At 36.2% G+C, this 16,677-nt stretch overlaps 1 protein-coding gene across 1 annotated transcript in view; it reads right to left on the reverse strand.

The window, feature by feature from the left end:
* pcdh11 (protocadherin 11) overlaps positions 1–16,677 on the reverse strand; it is a 190,322-nt gene that overhangs the window by 76,697 nt on the left and 96,948 nt on the right. Inside the window, exon 5 of the mRNA XM_051860163.1 lies at positions 3,040–3,241. Coding sequence (XP_051716123.1) covers positions 3,040–3,241 — 202 coding nt within the window. The remainder of the gene's footprint in view (positions 1–3,039; positions 3,242–16,677) is intronic.

A 16,677-nucleotide genomic window follows, 5' to 3' on the forward strand; every position in this document is an offset into this window, starting at 1 on the left:
GCATATATTTTTCTACTTTTGAAGTAACTATTTATAACCCACAGCTTCACAATTAATAGAGAGATGTTATGACTAATTCACACACGCAATCGCTCTCATTACATACTGGTATTGTGCTAATTTATCTTTATCTGATTTACAACGAGCAGAAATCTGTAAGAAATGTTATGAACCATAGATAAAATAACTGCTGAAAGTGAGCTGTTATGTCAGATCACTCTTTCAATAGGAAAAAATATCCCACCTTTAATAGTCGAGCATATTTACAGTACAGACCTTGTAAGTGAACTATAAGGGCAAAAAAAACAAAACAAAAAAAAACAAATGAATCGTTCATTAATCGTAATCGAGGTAAAAATGTTCAATTAATCGAGGTTTTGATTTTAGGTCATAATCGCCCAGCCCTAATATACAATTTATCAGACGTATAAATTAATAGGAAAAATAGGGATTTAAATGCATGAATACAGCACGGTTTGAGAGAACATGCTGAATTAACATAGACAGCAGGCCGGTTCAACAACAGCTAATCTAAGAGCAAAGACTGGCCCTCATGTGTATGTAAATAGCTTGGCAGGAGTAGAGCTGAAGAAATGCATTCATTCTTACACAACACTGTGAGTGTCACAGCTCTGCTGCAGTGCAGAATGCAAAGACATTTGTGCTTCAGTCAGAGACGCTATTGTCTCATTTATGGACCAGACACAGAGGATATCTGCAGGTGTATGCAAGCCAATTTATTTTACTACAGTGCTTTTTTTCTTCAAACTTCTCTTGCCTCAAACAACATGAATAATGTTATGGTAATCTACCGACATTATTGATGTGTAAGCCAGAAAGAGATGAAGAGATTTATGTTGATCACAGTACCCCACAGTTTCCTGATGATGATGCTGAAATGAACCTAGGAATCAAAGGATCCATCAGCCGCACTGGACCGTCCTACGGTATTCAAGATACAAGGGCTTTACATCCCAGGGTTACGGTGAGAATCAAACACAAAGACCGCTTTATATGCTGCATGATGAAGAAGATCTACCAAGCTTACGTTCACAAAGACCGGTCGGTCATACTAATGGCCGTGCGATATAGAGTAGCCCAGCAGTAAATACTAACCAGCTCTTTTGCGCCTCATTAAACAATAACAACTTGAGCAAATAAACACCCTCCCTAAACAAGCATTATTTGCTCCGCAAAGCACTATGCAGAGGGCAGCGTTAATGTTCACTTAACGGCAATGTGCCCTATAAACTGTCCGCATTTCTGTTCTTGCACCAGTGTAGATGGAAAACCAATCATCAGAGAAGACAGAAACAAATATACATACTGGAAAAATACAGATTTCTTGGATGAGATATAAATGAATGGACAGATTTGAACGGTAAAAGATTTCCATGCATTTGAAGTAATGAACTCAAAACTTGTACTGACTCGTTCGCAAGATAAGAACATAATGGAGAGTTCAGGTTCATAGCGGCTATGTTATTTTTCTGTCTTGTTTTTGAGAAAATGAAGAGAGATAAAACAGTCAGATATATGGATAGTTATCTTATGTTTACATATATTTATAAATATACACTAGTTTAAAAGTTTGAGGTCAGTAAGTTTTTTTTTTTGTTTTGTTTTTTGAAGGAAATTAATACTTACATTCATCATGGAGGCACTAAAATGATCAAAAAATGAGAATAAAGAAATGTAGGTAACACTGGCATGGGAAACACATATTCACTATTAACTATGACATTTGCCTCAATAAATTCTTAATTTACTGCTTATTAATAGTAAGGTAGTTGTAGCGTTTAAGTTTAGGTATGGGGTAGGATTTATGGATGTAGAATATGGTCATGCAGAATAAGACATTAATACAATGTAAAAAAAAAAAAATATATATATATATATATATTTTTTTTTTTTTTTTTTTTCATGATATATCACATTTTTTCTTTTGTAAAATCAGCTTCAATAATTAATGTGGTTCAGACAACATAATATTTACAGTTTCTATTGTTTAAATCAATCGCCTTCATTGTATGAAGTCAAATTTTTAATTTCAATGAACTCAAAATTTTAAGACAACTTACTTTAAGTTAAACCAACAATTATTTTTTACAGTGTATGTGCTTTATTAGTACTAATAAAGGGCCAATATGCAAGCTAATAAGCAACTAAGTCAGAATTGTTCCCCATATTAAAGTGTTACCAAAATTTATAATACAAAAAAATTCAAATGCTGGATATTTGAAAAAAAAAAAAAAAAAAAAAAAAAGGAACAGTTTATACAAAAATACTAAGCAGGCCACTGTTTTCAATCTTGATAAAAGTAAGAAATGTTTCTTGAGCAGCAAATCAGCATATTAAAATGATTTCTGAAGAAATCTTTGATTTTTAACGGGAATGAAAGCGAGGCTGTGAGGGATAGGCATCTCTTTAGTGGGTTGTACTTGTTTTTTAAGGTGTTTTTGGATTATTCTGCTGATGAAACATTGCAGAAATAACTTTAATAAACATTACAACTTCTGACAACATGAGCTGTGAAAAATTATAAGTGATCTAGGAGCTTTATACAGCTATTTACAGGAGATACCATTGAAAACACGGCGAGTCTCTCCCGCACAGCCTTGCTTTCATACCCGTCTTGGAGCAGCTCTGAATAAGGTCTATGATGCTGAAAATTCAGCTTTGCCTTCACATGAATAAATTACATTTTAAAATATGTTCAAATAAAAACAGTTCTTTTAATTGTGATCAAATAAATTCAGCCTTGGTGAGCATAAGAGACTTCTGTTCAAAACTGTTCTTCAAAAACAAAACAAAAATCTTACCGACCTTCAAATTTTGAACTAGTGTACAGGCCTGAGAAATATGTGATAACCATCTGAATGTGTTATAGAATTAAAAAAAAAAATTGTGTACACGTAGTATAAAAACACTGCTTAGCAGTTCATCAACCTTGGAGGCCCCCACAGTTTTGACCTCCTCTGCCTTTTGCCTGCTCAGCTGCTGAAAATGTGCTGGTAAAGGACAGCGGTCAGTACTTACTGGACTCGGGGTCGGAGTTGCCGTCACCCTCGGTGCGGCTGTTCGGTGAGGTCTGTTCATAGTACTCTTCCTGAGGGAAGCCCAAGGGCAGAGGCTGGGTGGTGCTGGCACCGCTGTTGGGCTCCTGCTCTCCAAGCCCGCTGTCACTGCAGCTCTCCTGAGAGCCGTCTGGGAGGTGAAAGGTCACGCGGCGTTGCGTCTGCTAAAATACACACACACACACAAAGCATTCAAGCTGAGCAGGTAATGGCTTCAGGCTTTCAGGAAGGAACAAGAGACTTCATTTTGAATATTCGTTCCTGTGCATCAAGATCACAGCTCTGGAGCTGCAGCTGTAAGTGTTATTAAATGATAAACATATTTTATGAAATACCTTGATCATTATAAGAACTGGAAACATGCCATTATTACTTTAAAGCAGGGTTACTTTTATAACAGAATCTAAAACTAAAATGATTTAAAAAACCAAAAATAAAATGAACATTAACTGAAATAAAACATATAAAAAAAAAATAAACTTATTTTATTTCAGCAAACTTCTATCTATCTATCTATCTATCTGTAACATGGAGGCTGTGTAGGAACTCACACAACAAAAAAGATAAATCTTAATAAATCTTTACTAGATAATCCAACAGTTAAACACAGATGAAGGCAGGAACAGAACACAACACTTGTAACATACGAGACCCGACACCGAACTGAGGAAAGACAGGAACTTATATACACAGACGATTAACTAAATGACAGACAGCTGTGATGATTAGTCCAGTGTCCATGGTGACTGATTGTGGCGGGAAATCAGAACAAAGGAGCCGATGTGACTAATGAAAACAAACAAACTGAAAGTCCATGTGGTGAGGGTGTGACACTATCTATCTATCTATCTATCTATCTATCTATCTATCTATCTATCTATCTATCTATCTATCTATCTATCTATCTATCTATCTATCCATGTACCTACCTACCTACCATTTTTGATCTGTCTAGTTGATCTATCTATCAACTTACACAAATAAATTACTAAAACTTTAACTAAAATACTAAAATATTTAGAAGATATTAAAACAGCACTGCCTTAAAGGTGAAGTGTTTGATCAATCACCAATAGAGTTGCAAAAAAACAAAAACAAAACAAAAAAAAAAGTATTTCACTATGTATCAACATTCTTTTGACCTGATGCTTAGAAATGACTTTTGTTAGTGTAGCCTAATATAGTCAGCTTGTTTCATATTAAATCATAATCATATTAAAATATCCGTTATAACTTGATTAATCAAATATTCTGAGTATTCTATATATATATATATATATATATATATATATATATAAAGAATACATCCATACCTACTGTACATCCATCCATACATACATCCAGTTTTTAGCACATGAAGCACATTTTTTGATTACATGAAAAACACATTTTTAGAGTGTAGTGTGCTGGTGCCAGAGTTATTATATTGCCAAGTATCATTCGGAGGAGTAAACAAAATCAAATAAACAAAAAAGTTATGAGATGACTGTCAGCAAGAATGGCAAAGTATCATTTGATCCACTTTAATAAAACTGTTCCTGTCACTACTTGAGACACCGGTTCTACTCGGCTGCTCTGCCAGGAGAATGCGTCTGAATATTCGAGCCTCGGTTTCTCCCTCTAAGCATTGTGTTTCTGATTGATAGAGACTGCCCACAGTCATGCAAACTAGTGATTCTTTTTCTCCACTGCTTTCGACCCACTGGCCCAATTTAGACGGCGGAGGAGGATGTGGATCAAGTAGTTTTAACCAGGCAGATCTGGGAACACTATGTAGATTTTCTTGTTCAAAGGAGGAGAACCTCTGTCTCTTTGGGGCTGATACTGGTATGTAAGGTGACCTTTTTTGCAGTCTCTTAATTTGCTGGCGGTAAGAAGGCGGCCACAGGCAAGCACAGCCTTTACAGGAGTCCTTATAAAACAGGGCACCTTTATCTTCTTCTTCATCTAATATCACATTAGACTATAATATGCCAATATCAATTTATTTGCTTTTTCATATTTATGCCTTGGATAGCCAGTGACATTATTATAGCCAAAATGAAAGGCAAAGCAATTGAATTCACAAAGTCAAATTTACTGCAAAGAATAAAGGCTATGATACTGAGATACTGATGTGATTGTGTCTGTTTTCTTTGCCTGTTTTGAGTATTTCATTTAAATGAGTATTCATACTTGACTGGAAATAATAGATACCTAAGATATATCAGTAAAATAGCTCCATATGCTTTCTATTAAAACCTCAAACGTGGAATTGAGAAAATACTTTTGGAATTAAACACAAAAATACACATGCAGAACATATTTTATTATATTCTTGAAGCATTGTTCAAAGAAATCAAGAATCAAAAGTTAATCATTAACACATGCTCAAGTGCTCTAGGGAATTTAAACCGGCCTTTTACAAACGCTTTTCTTCCGTCACTATGATACACAAATAAAGGCCTTATTGTGATTTAAAAATGCAGAGAAAAGGAATAGCAGGGAAAAAAAAAAAATCTTGGCGCAAATAAAGAGCATGTGTTTCCAAAAACAAAATACACATCTCCAAACTGCTTACCATTTCATTTAGGACTATTGGTAGCTTGTCAAAACTAAATCCTTACAGTTGGCATCCAGAATGCAAAGCTGTGAAGGTTCATTATAGTCTGTGTTACTGCCACCTCAGAAGCATATTCAAAGCTGAGAAATCAACAGAAAGAAGTCACATAGAGTATCAAGCCATCTATAGTAGTAACAGTTCCTCAGACGTCTCATTTCCTGCTACAAACCTATGTAGGTTTTTAACGCATAATTGCATAATTCCAGTCTATGCTCTTATTGGATGCCCACAAACAATGTCTCAACTGACACGCCATCAAGTTGTAGCTGAGGGCTGGAAGAGTTTGGTTCGACATGTCAAGAAGACGCTGTCTTCTGCACTGCAGATCATGCACTTCTAAAGGATGAGGACTGCGGCTCGAATTGATACGATAAAACCGATGCCATAGTTACTGTTCGTATCACTCTGTATCAAGCCTCTGCAGATGAAATTCAGATATGGTAATATCTTTCTGACGCGCTGTAAGCAGCCGACCAATCCCAACAAACTGGGCCATCTCGCCAATCAGAGCAGAGTAGGCTCTTGGAAAGGAGGGGTTTAGAGAGACTGAATCCTTTAGCAAACTGTTTCAGACACTGTGAGAAAAGAGGTGATGCAATGTATATTATGGGAAAATTAAAGTGTTTTTTGACCTTGGATGCATGAAAACCTATTGTAGGAGACCTCCAAAACATAATTAGGAACCTTTTAAAACAGCTTAATAAGAGCACTTTAAATGAATTATAATGGAAAGCCTTTCATGTAGGTTTTTTCTCTATTTTAGTCACCTTTTTGCTTCAATAGTTCATTTTAAATGGTCATGCAGAGTGACAAATGAATTAAAAACGATAAGTACAAATATTCCATGTAGTCTTTTATTTAATGGTCATAAACTATATGGATTTTAATTATAAAAAGAACAAGCAAAATGCTGATTAAAATTATTTTTGATGGAGTACATCAGGTCACACCACAGGTATCCCAAATGTAACACTGTCTAAAACAATATTACTTAACTGTCCAAGTTGATAATTCACTTCATTTTTTTTTTTTCCCTCATTTTTCACTTCATTGTATTTATAAATGGCAGAGTGGTGAAGACAGAATTTTTGATCCAAAAATGCAGTGAAATGTTATACATGTAGTATAGCACTGTCGCTATATTGTCATGAGCCATGGTTTCGTTCTCTGAGGTTCTCTGAGGTTAATTTATCACTTTAATTATGAGGTAGTCAGTGTGCATTCGCTACTCTGCAGCAGAGAGCAGCTTCTGACCTCTGAGTGTGATGTTAGGTGGTTCATCTCTGATCTGAGCTGACAGAACAACAGATTGTCGCTGGGGAATTGCGCTATCTATAATTCAGAGGCCACACAGTCGCAATAAGGCAGAAGCTCAACTTTTTAAAACAAAGTATTCATTAGTTGGCTTCATTTGCATCTGTAAAACAGTTTATTTTCTGCTTTTGGAAGGTAAATTAACATGCATATGATGATTACCGAACACTAACAGGGCTAAAAAAAAGCATGTATCATACATGTCTTACATTTGGCAAAAGAGGCTAGGTAGATTCATTTGATGGCTTCAAAATAAGACAACTGGTTTGAATCTTCAACAAGTTATCATTAACTGCCTATGAAATGTTGAAAGCCATTTTTATCTGGTCTTATTTCCTCTTTTTCTCTCTTTTTTACTGAATACTTAATCAGGATCTGATTTGAATCATCATAATGCCCCTTAAGGGAAATTCATTGCAATTTAGTGCTGTAAAGATGACAACAGTCAGCTGTCCAGAAATGTGCACAAATATCACTTTAATGCTTCTAATTGCTGTGCTCATTCCAAATCTACTGTCATAATTGATTAAATACAGCTGTCAAGGACATTTCAAGAGAATTTATAGCCACAAGGCTCCACTCTCTATTACAAGCCTAAATGGACTGCAAGAAGCAAATGAAAAAGGAAGCAAATGAAGAAGAGACAAGAACATTTAAATGTTAAAGGATTAGTTCACTTCAGAGTTAAAATTTCCTAATAATTTACTCACTCTCATGTCATTCAAGATGTTTATGTCTTTTTTTCTTCAGTTGAAAAGAAATTAAGGTTTTTGAGGAAAACATTCCAGGATTTTTCTCCATATAGTGGACTTCAACAGTTACCAACGGGTTGAAGGTCCAAATTGCAGTTTTAGTTCAGCTTTAAAGGGCTCTACACGATCCCAGACGAGGAATAAGGGTGTTCTCTAGGGAAATGATCTGTCATTTCCTAAAAAAAAAAAAAAAAAAAAAAAAAAAAAATTATATACTTTTTAACCACAAATGCTCGTCTTACACTAGCTCGGCGATTCACCACGCATTACAGTACGTAATCACGTTGGAAAGGTCACGCATGACAAAGGTGGAAGTACTGATCTGGTGTCTACAAAGCAAACGTGCAAAGACTAAGTCAAACGGCCTTTACAAAAAAAAAAAAAAAAAGGTAAAATAACGGTCAGACTATTTTGAGGAGAACATGAGGAGTTTTTCGCCCTATCGCAGTACTTCCACCTACGTCACGTGTGACCTTTCCAACATGATTACATCATGCGTGGCGCATCGCAGAGCAGGGCAAGATGAGCATTTGTGGTTAAAAAGTATATCAATTTTTATTTTTTATTTTTTTTTATAGAAAATGACCGATTGTTTCCCTAGAGAAAACCCTTATTCCTCAGCTGGGATCGTGTAGAGCCCTTTGAAGCTGCACTGAAACTGACATTTGGACCTTCAACTGGTTGGTAACTGCTGAAGTCAACTATATGGAGAAAAATCCTGGAATGTTTTCCTCAAAAACATTAATTTCTTTTCCACTGAAGAAAGAAAGACATAAACATCTTGGATGACATAGGGGTGAGTAAATTATCAGGAAATTTTAATTCTGACGTGAACTAATCCTTTAACTGATTGTTCAGACATGACATTCCTGAATATTATCAATACAGACTGGATTTTTGTATGTAAAATGTACACGTATTTTTGCATGGAAAAATGCAATCGTATTTTTGGAATCACTGAAAAGTAAAATAAAAATGTCAAATCTTTAGTTCAAAACTGATGAGAAATTTCAAAAGCAGCAATGAAGGTGAAAATACTCAAACATAATCTCAAAAGACGTTTGCTGACACGTCCAGGTAACACGAAGAACGAGTAAACATTGTTCATTTACATATAAAACCGACATTGTAACAATACAAAGCGTGTTGAAAATCAGCAAAGTTACACTTTAACATATGAAAACATCTGTGTGTCTTCTCCTCCCTCTCCACATGGGTTAAGGTGTGTATGTATTGTGAAACATTATCACTTGTTTAAAGACCCATGCCAGAAATCCATAAAACAAACACAAGCTGCTAGAGGAGATACCAAGACCAAACAAAGCCTGTCCAACAGGATAAAACATCACCATCAAAAGTATGTGCATAGAGATAAAAAAAGAGGAGAAATAAGCCAAGTTCTGTAGCAAGCCAAGTCCTGCCAAAGCCCCTCGCCGGTGGCGACCCAGACAATGTGCAGATGGGGCTGGATTGCTCTGTGAGAGAATTAGATGGTGCTTATATTAACATGAAGAAGAGGGAAGAAGAACATCAGCCACTCCGCTCCAGAGGGAAGTCACAGATCAGTGCATCGCCATGTCTTTTCTTCCAAGCAAAGTCACAACATCAGTGTTATTCAGAAACAACCCTGTTTCTTTCAGCCAGATATCTGTGGACCACCAACCGCATTCTGAGTGACAAACAGTCGTTTTTTTGGGATTTACAAGCCAACGCTGCACATCTTTACAGAGGGTTAATAGGAGCTATAAAAAACAAGCTGTGAAAAACCTAATTCCCTGTGCATTGTTTAACAAACGGGATCTCAGGTGCTGTGATTTCTGATAGGAACAGAATACAGCCCTCTTTATCACCATACTGTGTGGTTAGGGTTAGTAGACATTTGCTTATTTTGAAGAATAACACTATAAAGCAAATAAAAAAATCTACTACTGCTAATAATATAATAAATAAATGAATAAATAAATACACACAAACAAACAACAAACAAATGAATATAATAAAGTGCACTTTTTTGAAAGAAAGAAATTAATACTATTATTCAGCAAAGTTGCATTACAAATGTCAGAGAAAAGTCACCGTAAAGATTTTTTTTAACAATGTTACAAAAAAATAATTTCAAATAAATGCTGTTCTGTTGCTAAATGCAAAAACTATTTGTCAAAGAATCCTGAAAAAAAAATGTATAAGCAAATCAGCATATTAGAATGATTTCTGACTGGAGTAATGATGCTGAAAATAAAAAAAAATCTGATATATATATATATATATATATATATTTATTTAAAATATGTATAAAAGTTAATAAAAATATATTTAGAAGCTATTTTGAATTGTAATAATAAATGCAGCCTTGGTGAGTATGTGACTCCCCAAATTTTTACATATATAAAACTTTGTTCTCTAAATGTTTTTAAAATGAAGCTATACTCTGAATACTAATCATTAGAAGAGTGGGCTAATAACATGTTTCCATGAATAGGCTAACAAATATGTGAGTACTCGCATGGAGTGACCCAAAGAGCTGCTGCAGTCTCTTCCCATCTTCATGGCTCTGTAGATCCAGGCAGGGGTGATCTCCAACAGTGGAGTACCGTGAAATAGCATTATGGTTAATTTTCTCGTTTGCTGCTGCTCATGAACCAGTAAGGCACCAACAGACATCTCTCCAGATCTGCGCACAAGCTCAGCTGAAAAACATGAGCCGCCTCTCCTCATTTTTATTTGGGATGTGCAATATATTCGACTAAAAGATACTACTGCTGCTACTACTCAACATTAAAAAAAATACTGTTTTTTTTTGTTTTGCTTTATATTTTTACAGAGGCTACGTTCAAACTGCTGACATGTTAATGTTACATTTTAAAAAAGTAATACAATTTTTTGAACAGTGTATATCTAGGAAAGAAAATAATTTCATTTTACTTCAAACCTTGCATAAATGCATTCGTTTTCTCCATGTAACTCGTGGCCACTGAGAAGACGAAAAAGATGAGGCAGTAATTTGAATTCGCACAGAACCCTTCGGTTTTCTTCTATGACAAACTGCCATATAACATTTTAGGCGTGCTTGTTATACTACCGGTTATGAGCAACAATGCCATGAAATTTTACCAGTTTAAAGAGAAAAAAAAGCTATGAATGAAACTTACTTGACAACACCAGATCCTATATCAATATCCCAACAAATAGAACACCCTTAAAGGTGCAGTAAGCGATTTCTGAGAAACACTGTTGATATCTGAAATCAACTCAAACAAACACACCCCTCCCTGCCTTCATTGCTCCGCCCACAAAATGCACAAACACACAATGCAAGAATTCTTCTTGGAAAATGAAGCGAAGATGATGAACAAATGATAAGGAAGAAAAAAAATGAACATATGGCAAGAGAACTGGTTGTTAGTCTCCAGCAGCACACAAGCTCCATACAAACAATGACACTCAAAATTTTGCATTTCGCCGCCTGTCATGTCACATACACAGCGCATGTATATAATCTATTTTTTCAGTGGAATTCAGTATGGGATTTAACTGTCTGATTAATAAATTAAGAAGGCTATTTTAAATGGATTACTTATACAGGCTGTTTTTTCATCTTCTTAGACTAGTCGACTTCTCGGTTACAAAATGTCCTTTTAAACGTTGATTGGTCATGGCGCACATCCCTAACTTCCACTTACTCCCTAAAAATAAACTGAACATTTAAGACCTGAATATGCTTGATTTTGAGACCGAGGAGATGTTGTTTTAACCCTTTGCTTTGACCCAAGTTCTGCAAAACCACAAAACCAACCAAATAAATCATTAGATGAGTTCTAAACAAAACCACATGTTTTTGCAAAATGAATAAATAGGGTACATTCTGAAAAAAAAAAAAAAAAAAAAAAAAAGATTTCAGCTACTGAGACAAATAACTAACAAGTGCAAAGGTCAGTGACAGACTTGTATGTTCTCATCAGCTGAAGGTGAAAACACTTTGTCTTGTTTCGCATTTTGTTGCCAAAGGGCTCAGTGAAGTATGTGAGTAATGACATTGAATTTAGAACAACGGAGATTAGTTTTAAGAACATTGCTTTCATGGTACCGCCGCTCACAGGGACAGCAGGTTATGACTACACCTCAAACGATTTAAAAAATACATGGCAACAGTTTTCAAGGGATTTGAAGTTGACATGGATGGCTGCCTCGAGAGCAACATAATTAACTAAATGCCGAAGATTACAGATCGCTCTAATCATAACTTTGTGCACGCTGACCCTGGGTTAGCACTTCATGATAATGAAAAGATCATCCATGCTGGGGCAAGCACTTCAGACACAAAAAAGACAATCTCCAACCCCGCCGAAAGCCCCGTCTACGCATAAAGAACACTGATTCACCAGGCATTTGCAAGTGACATTTGCTCAGTATAAATCGCTTTTGATGGAGCAGAATCAGAAAATTGCTTGTTAAATGTTGTAGTTCTGACAAGGGCTGATTAAAAAAAAAAAAAAAAAAACAGATGAAAAACAACTGTCACTTCATTAGGCATGTGATGGCCAAGGCACTCAAGTCATTACACTCTAACTATCCTGAAATCTTAAGCAAACCGGAGGTGACAAATGAGTGCGATCTATTCAAAGAGCAGGATTTTTAAAAGCACTAAAACATTAAAGACTCCATGAAATCAAAGTTCTGTGGCTTTCAGCCCATCCCTATTAACTTTGAGGCCAAAAATATTTTGGTATACACTAAATTTATATGTTCACAAAATTCAGATCTATGCTTTTAAATTCAGACTCATTTTCTTCTGAGGAAAAAAAGACCAAAAACACTGATGACTCACCCTGGACTGCACAGTGCCAATGTCCAATCAAATACACTCTAGAATGACAATGTCCCGCCCCTAATACCACTTGCAGACAATTAGTGAGTAGCAAACAAGGGTTCATGACTATGATTTAACTCAAGTCCCTCTTTTGCCCCTCGCTTTTAAATCACTAATTCGAAAGTGAAAGTAAAATGCGCACAGCCGCACGGGCATTCATAACGATGCAGAGCAGAGCGATTGTTTCCAATTAATTCCTATGGAAGTTGAGCTTCGATAGGAATGAACTAAAAATGCTCCATGCCAGTAGACATGCACCATTATGAATGCCCATGCGGCCGTGCACATTTTACTTTTGCTTTTTTAAATTAGCGACAATTCGGGGCGACAATTGCTTGTGGGTTCATTATTATTCTTAATGAAAAACACAACAACTAGAAAAACACAACATAGTTAGCACTGGGCTTAAATCCGAAATACTTTTACATTTCGCTTTGAAACCAAATCTTCTGCCATCGTCTTGTCAGTCAGTTCCTCACTCTCATGATAAATGAAATCTGACTCCTGCTGCTGATCAGTTTTTAAATGTAGTGTCTGTTTTCTAACTGATTTTTATTACTATAAAAAAATGAAAACGACCAGTGTTGCGGCTGAGAACCGATAACACCGTCAACACCGACTATCGCAGCAAGCCTATCATGCTTAGCAAGGCTAATTCATTTGATCCAAAATACAGTAAAAACAGTAATATTATGAAATATGTATTATATTGTGCAACATGCAAGTATTTGTTTACATCAAAAGAGAAGGGATTTTTTGAGGTGTTGTTGCAAGAATTTCATCATAAGTAACAATTCAATTCTGTTTGAGTGTATATACTGTTTATACACTACATGTTTCAACTTTAGGCACAGTTTTTCTTTTTTTTAACAAGTGCAACTTTTATGTGACTTCAGTTCATCTTAAGAGAGAAGGTCAAGGCCACTGCCCTAGGTAAATGCAGATTACATGGCGCAGGAGTTTATGCCATAGTTTCCTGTAGCTTAGACACTTTGGCAGCAGGGTTAAAGGGATTAGGCAAAGACTGTTAATGAGGACAGTTGTCCTCTGTTCCAATTATTGTCCAATAACAAAGCAACATGTGCTTTAGACAGACGCATCTAAACAAGGCTACGAAGACCATCACAGAAAAGCTCAACAAAGACTTTCACCTTGGACTACGTTTATGGAGTTGAGACGCAACTCCAAAATTAGACCAGTACGTATTGATAAGCCACATCACACGTATTTACCTCTGTGAAACTGTTTCTATGGGTTCTGCATGATGTGTCTGATTACGTATTGATTTGGGTGGTGGAGCAGAGTGAGTCTGCAGTCAGCTATGATTACAGCATTAGCAGGTTGACAGAGCTTGCGGTGGAGTACATTCTCTGCTCTATGTGAACCTCAAATCAGGACTTCACAGGCAGTCATTGACAGAGATGAAGACTTTCGTGCATGTCACGGGGAGAACTGCATATCAAATGAAGCATCAAAAATTAACAATAAATAGTGACATGCCTCCAAAACGAGAACAAAAGACGCCTGCAAGGCAGCAAAATAGCATTCTCTCCCGGGGGACTCCGTAATAGCTCAGGAAGAGATAACGTTGTTTAATTTTTAATCACAGATTGTGTTTTCTTTGTTTCGAGGATAATAAATGAGCAATTTGATATTGAAAAGAAAAGCAGGATTGTGATGTTGAAGTAACAACGGTGATGAAGAGATGCAGAGGACCATGGGACATGAGAATGACGGTGGCATCTTTTGATCCGCTCGTGTACGGAAACCAAGCATTTGTGTCAACAAATCAACAAATCACACAGAGAAGAGAGCCCACGTGCATCTGTAGCGGAGGTCGGACGCATTAGCCGAGCATTTGGGACGGGCTGACTGATGTGGCCTGTCAGGTCTTCAAGGCTTCAGACAACGTGGCTGCAGAGACGCTCTATGTAGCGTGGGACAACGGCGGAGAAAAGCATCCCTTCAGACGCCACTGACGTAATTGCTTCTGTCGTGGAAAACAACTGAGATTCATCAAGGCAATGAAATATTTACACAGAGGCCTCTGGTATACCCATTTAAAATTAGATGTACATCTCAACAAGCACAACATTATATCTTCTGGCAGTGTTATAAGTGGAACGGCTCCTACAAAGTTTTACATCAAGCCAACTATCATTACATAATTTGAGCTCCAAGATAAAAACACATCGGAGATGGGACGGCCAGATTCAGAGTCTAAAAGAACGATATGGAACGTGTGCTAGATGGACTTTACAATGCGCATTCTTGTTTTTAGATAGATGATTCCATTCAATTTGGAAAGTAGGCTAAGAATAAAGCCTCACTTGGTGGAGGTTAGCCCCATAAACTGATTAATAACTAATGCTTTCACAGTAGGGCTGGGCAATATGCACCCAAAAATCATATCTCAGTATTTCTAGTGGGCTAAATGTTCGGTTTTGTTTCATAAGGAACACCATGGATAAATGTAGCTTGCAAAGCACTTTTTTTCATTGTAGAAGACTTTTCACAGTTGGGTTTCACAAAGTTTAACACACTTTTCTTCGTACTGCGGTTTATGGTGCTGTTGGAAATGGCAGAAGAGAGTTGGAATGTTTATGTCATTCTCTACAGATGAAATTCTTTTGCTGCTCATTTGATATTTGAAATCCGAATAATATTGAAATATCTGAAGTAATTATTATTTCAATAACTGATTAATCAATCATATATATATATATGTGTGTGTGTGTGTGTGTGTGTATATATACACACACACACACTCTCCAGGAAATTAAAACAAATTAAATAAAAAATTAAAATAAATTATGTACACAGTATCTATCAGTGCATGCATGTATCGAATCACTGAACAGGGCAAGTGTGTTAAACTATATATTTACTGCTTATGAGTTAGCTTTTTTTTTTTTTCATATTTAGGACGATTTGAATCTTGCACTTTTACTGCAGCAGCTCACTATGTCCTTGCAATTTTTTTTTCAGAGGCACTCGAAACATCAAGCTATTGTATATCAATATAAACTGCATTGTCTTATCCTATATAGTTTTTTTTTTTTTAAAATGTCGATACCTTACCAAGTTGATATACCGCTCAGCCCCATTTCACCATTACTGTCACCAGAGAAAAATTTATATCTCATGCCCAACAAAAGCATTTCGTTAGCAATTATTTGCAGACATTAACAACCTGTTCCTTTGGCCAATATCTGCCCGGGCTGATTTATCCAAACCCGGAAAAAAAATATATCCTATTTGTTTTACAATTACTTTGACAAACACAATGAAGCCTTGGGTTTGTGTCGCTAAAGGCAGACTGCACGCATCCATAAATACAGGTCATCGACAGGCTGTCAGGCTGCCAGGGAAGTCTCCCAGACACCTCTTCGCCATGTCACAGATTGAATTGGTTCATCAGGAGGCATTGAGATATCTCAGCTTGTGAATTTATTGCCCTTGAATCATGTGGTTGTTCGAAGAGACAAACACTGCCGTGCGACAATCCATCTTGAGGCTGAAAATAATAATCAACAAATTAATTAGCTCATTAGGTTAAAACCATGAATGGAACTGTGCTTTCACTACAGGGAGCCCTTTTTAGCGAGAGATGCATGTGCTTGGAGTTAATGTGAGCTTTGCCCTTGCACTGGATGACCAAAATGTACTATTCAGATTTAATTGAGAGTATAATGCGCACGGAAATTGACAAAAGATTGAAACCAGAAACATATGTTTGAAGGAAATGTGTTGTAATATTTCAGATACTGAAGTCATGTTCAGTGTTAATGTAGTCAGGAAAACCACTGACAAAAATCACGAGCACAAGATGATGCAAACACACTAATGAATGTGTTGAACTAAGTTATGTGCTAGTCAGAATGTCTAAGTCACGTTGTGCTGCTAAAAGACAGACAATAAATAATAAAAGCATAAAGAATGATTGTATTATAATGTTATTTCACAACAAGGACTGTTCTTGTTAAATGTTGGTACATATAATTTAATCCAATGTTGAATATTTGGTAAATTTTTTTACTTATTAACTAAAATGTTATTTTCATC

This window comes from Ctenopharyngodon idella, chromosome 14 (assembly GCF_019924925.1).
Source record: "Ctenopharyngodon idella isolate HZGC_01 chromosome 14, HZGC01, whole genome shotgun sequence".
In the NCBI taxonomy this organism is placed as follows: Eukaryota; Metazoa; Chordata; class Actinopteri; order Cypriniformes; family Xenocyprididae; genus Ctenopharyngodon; species Ctenopharyngodon idella.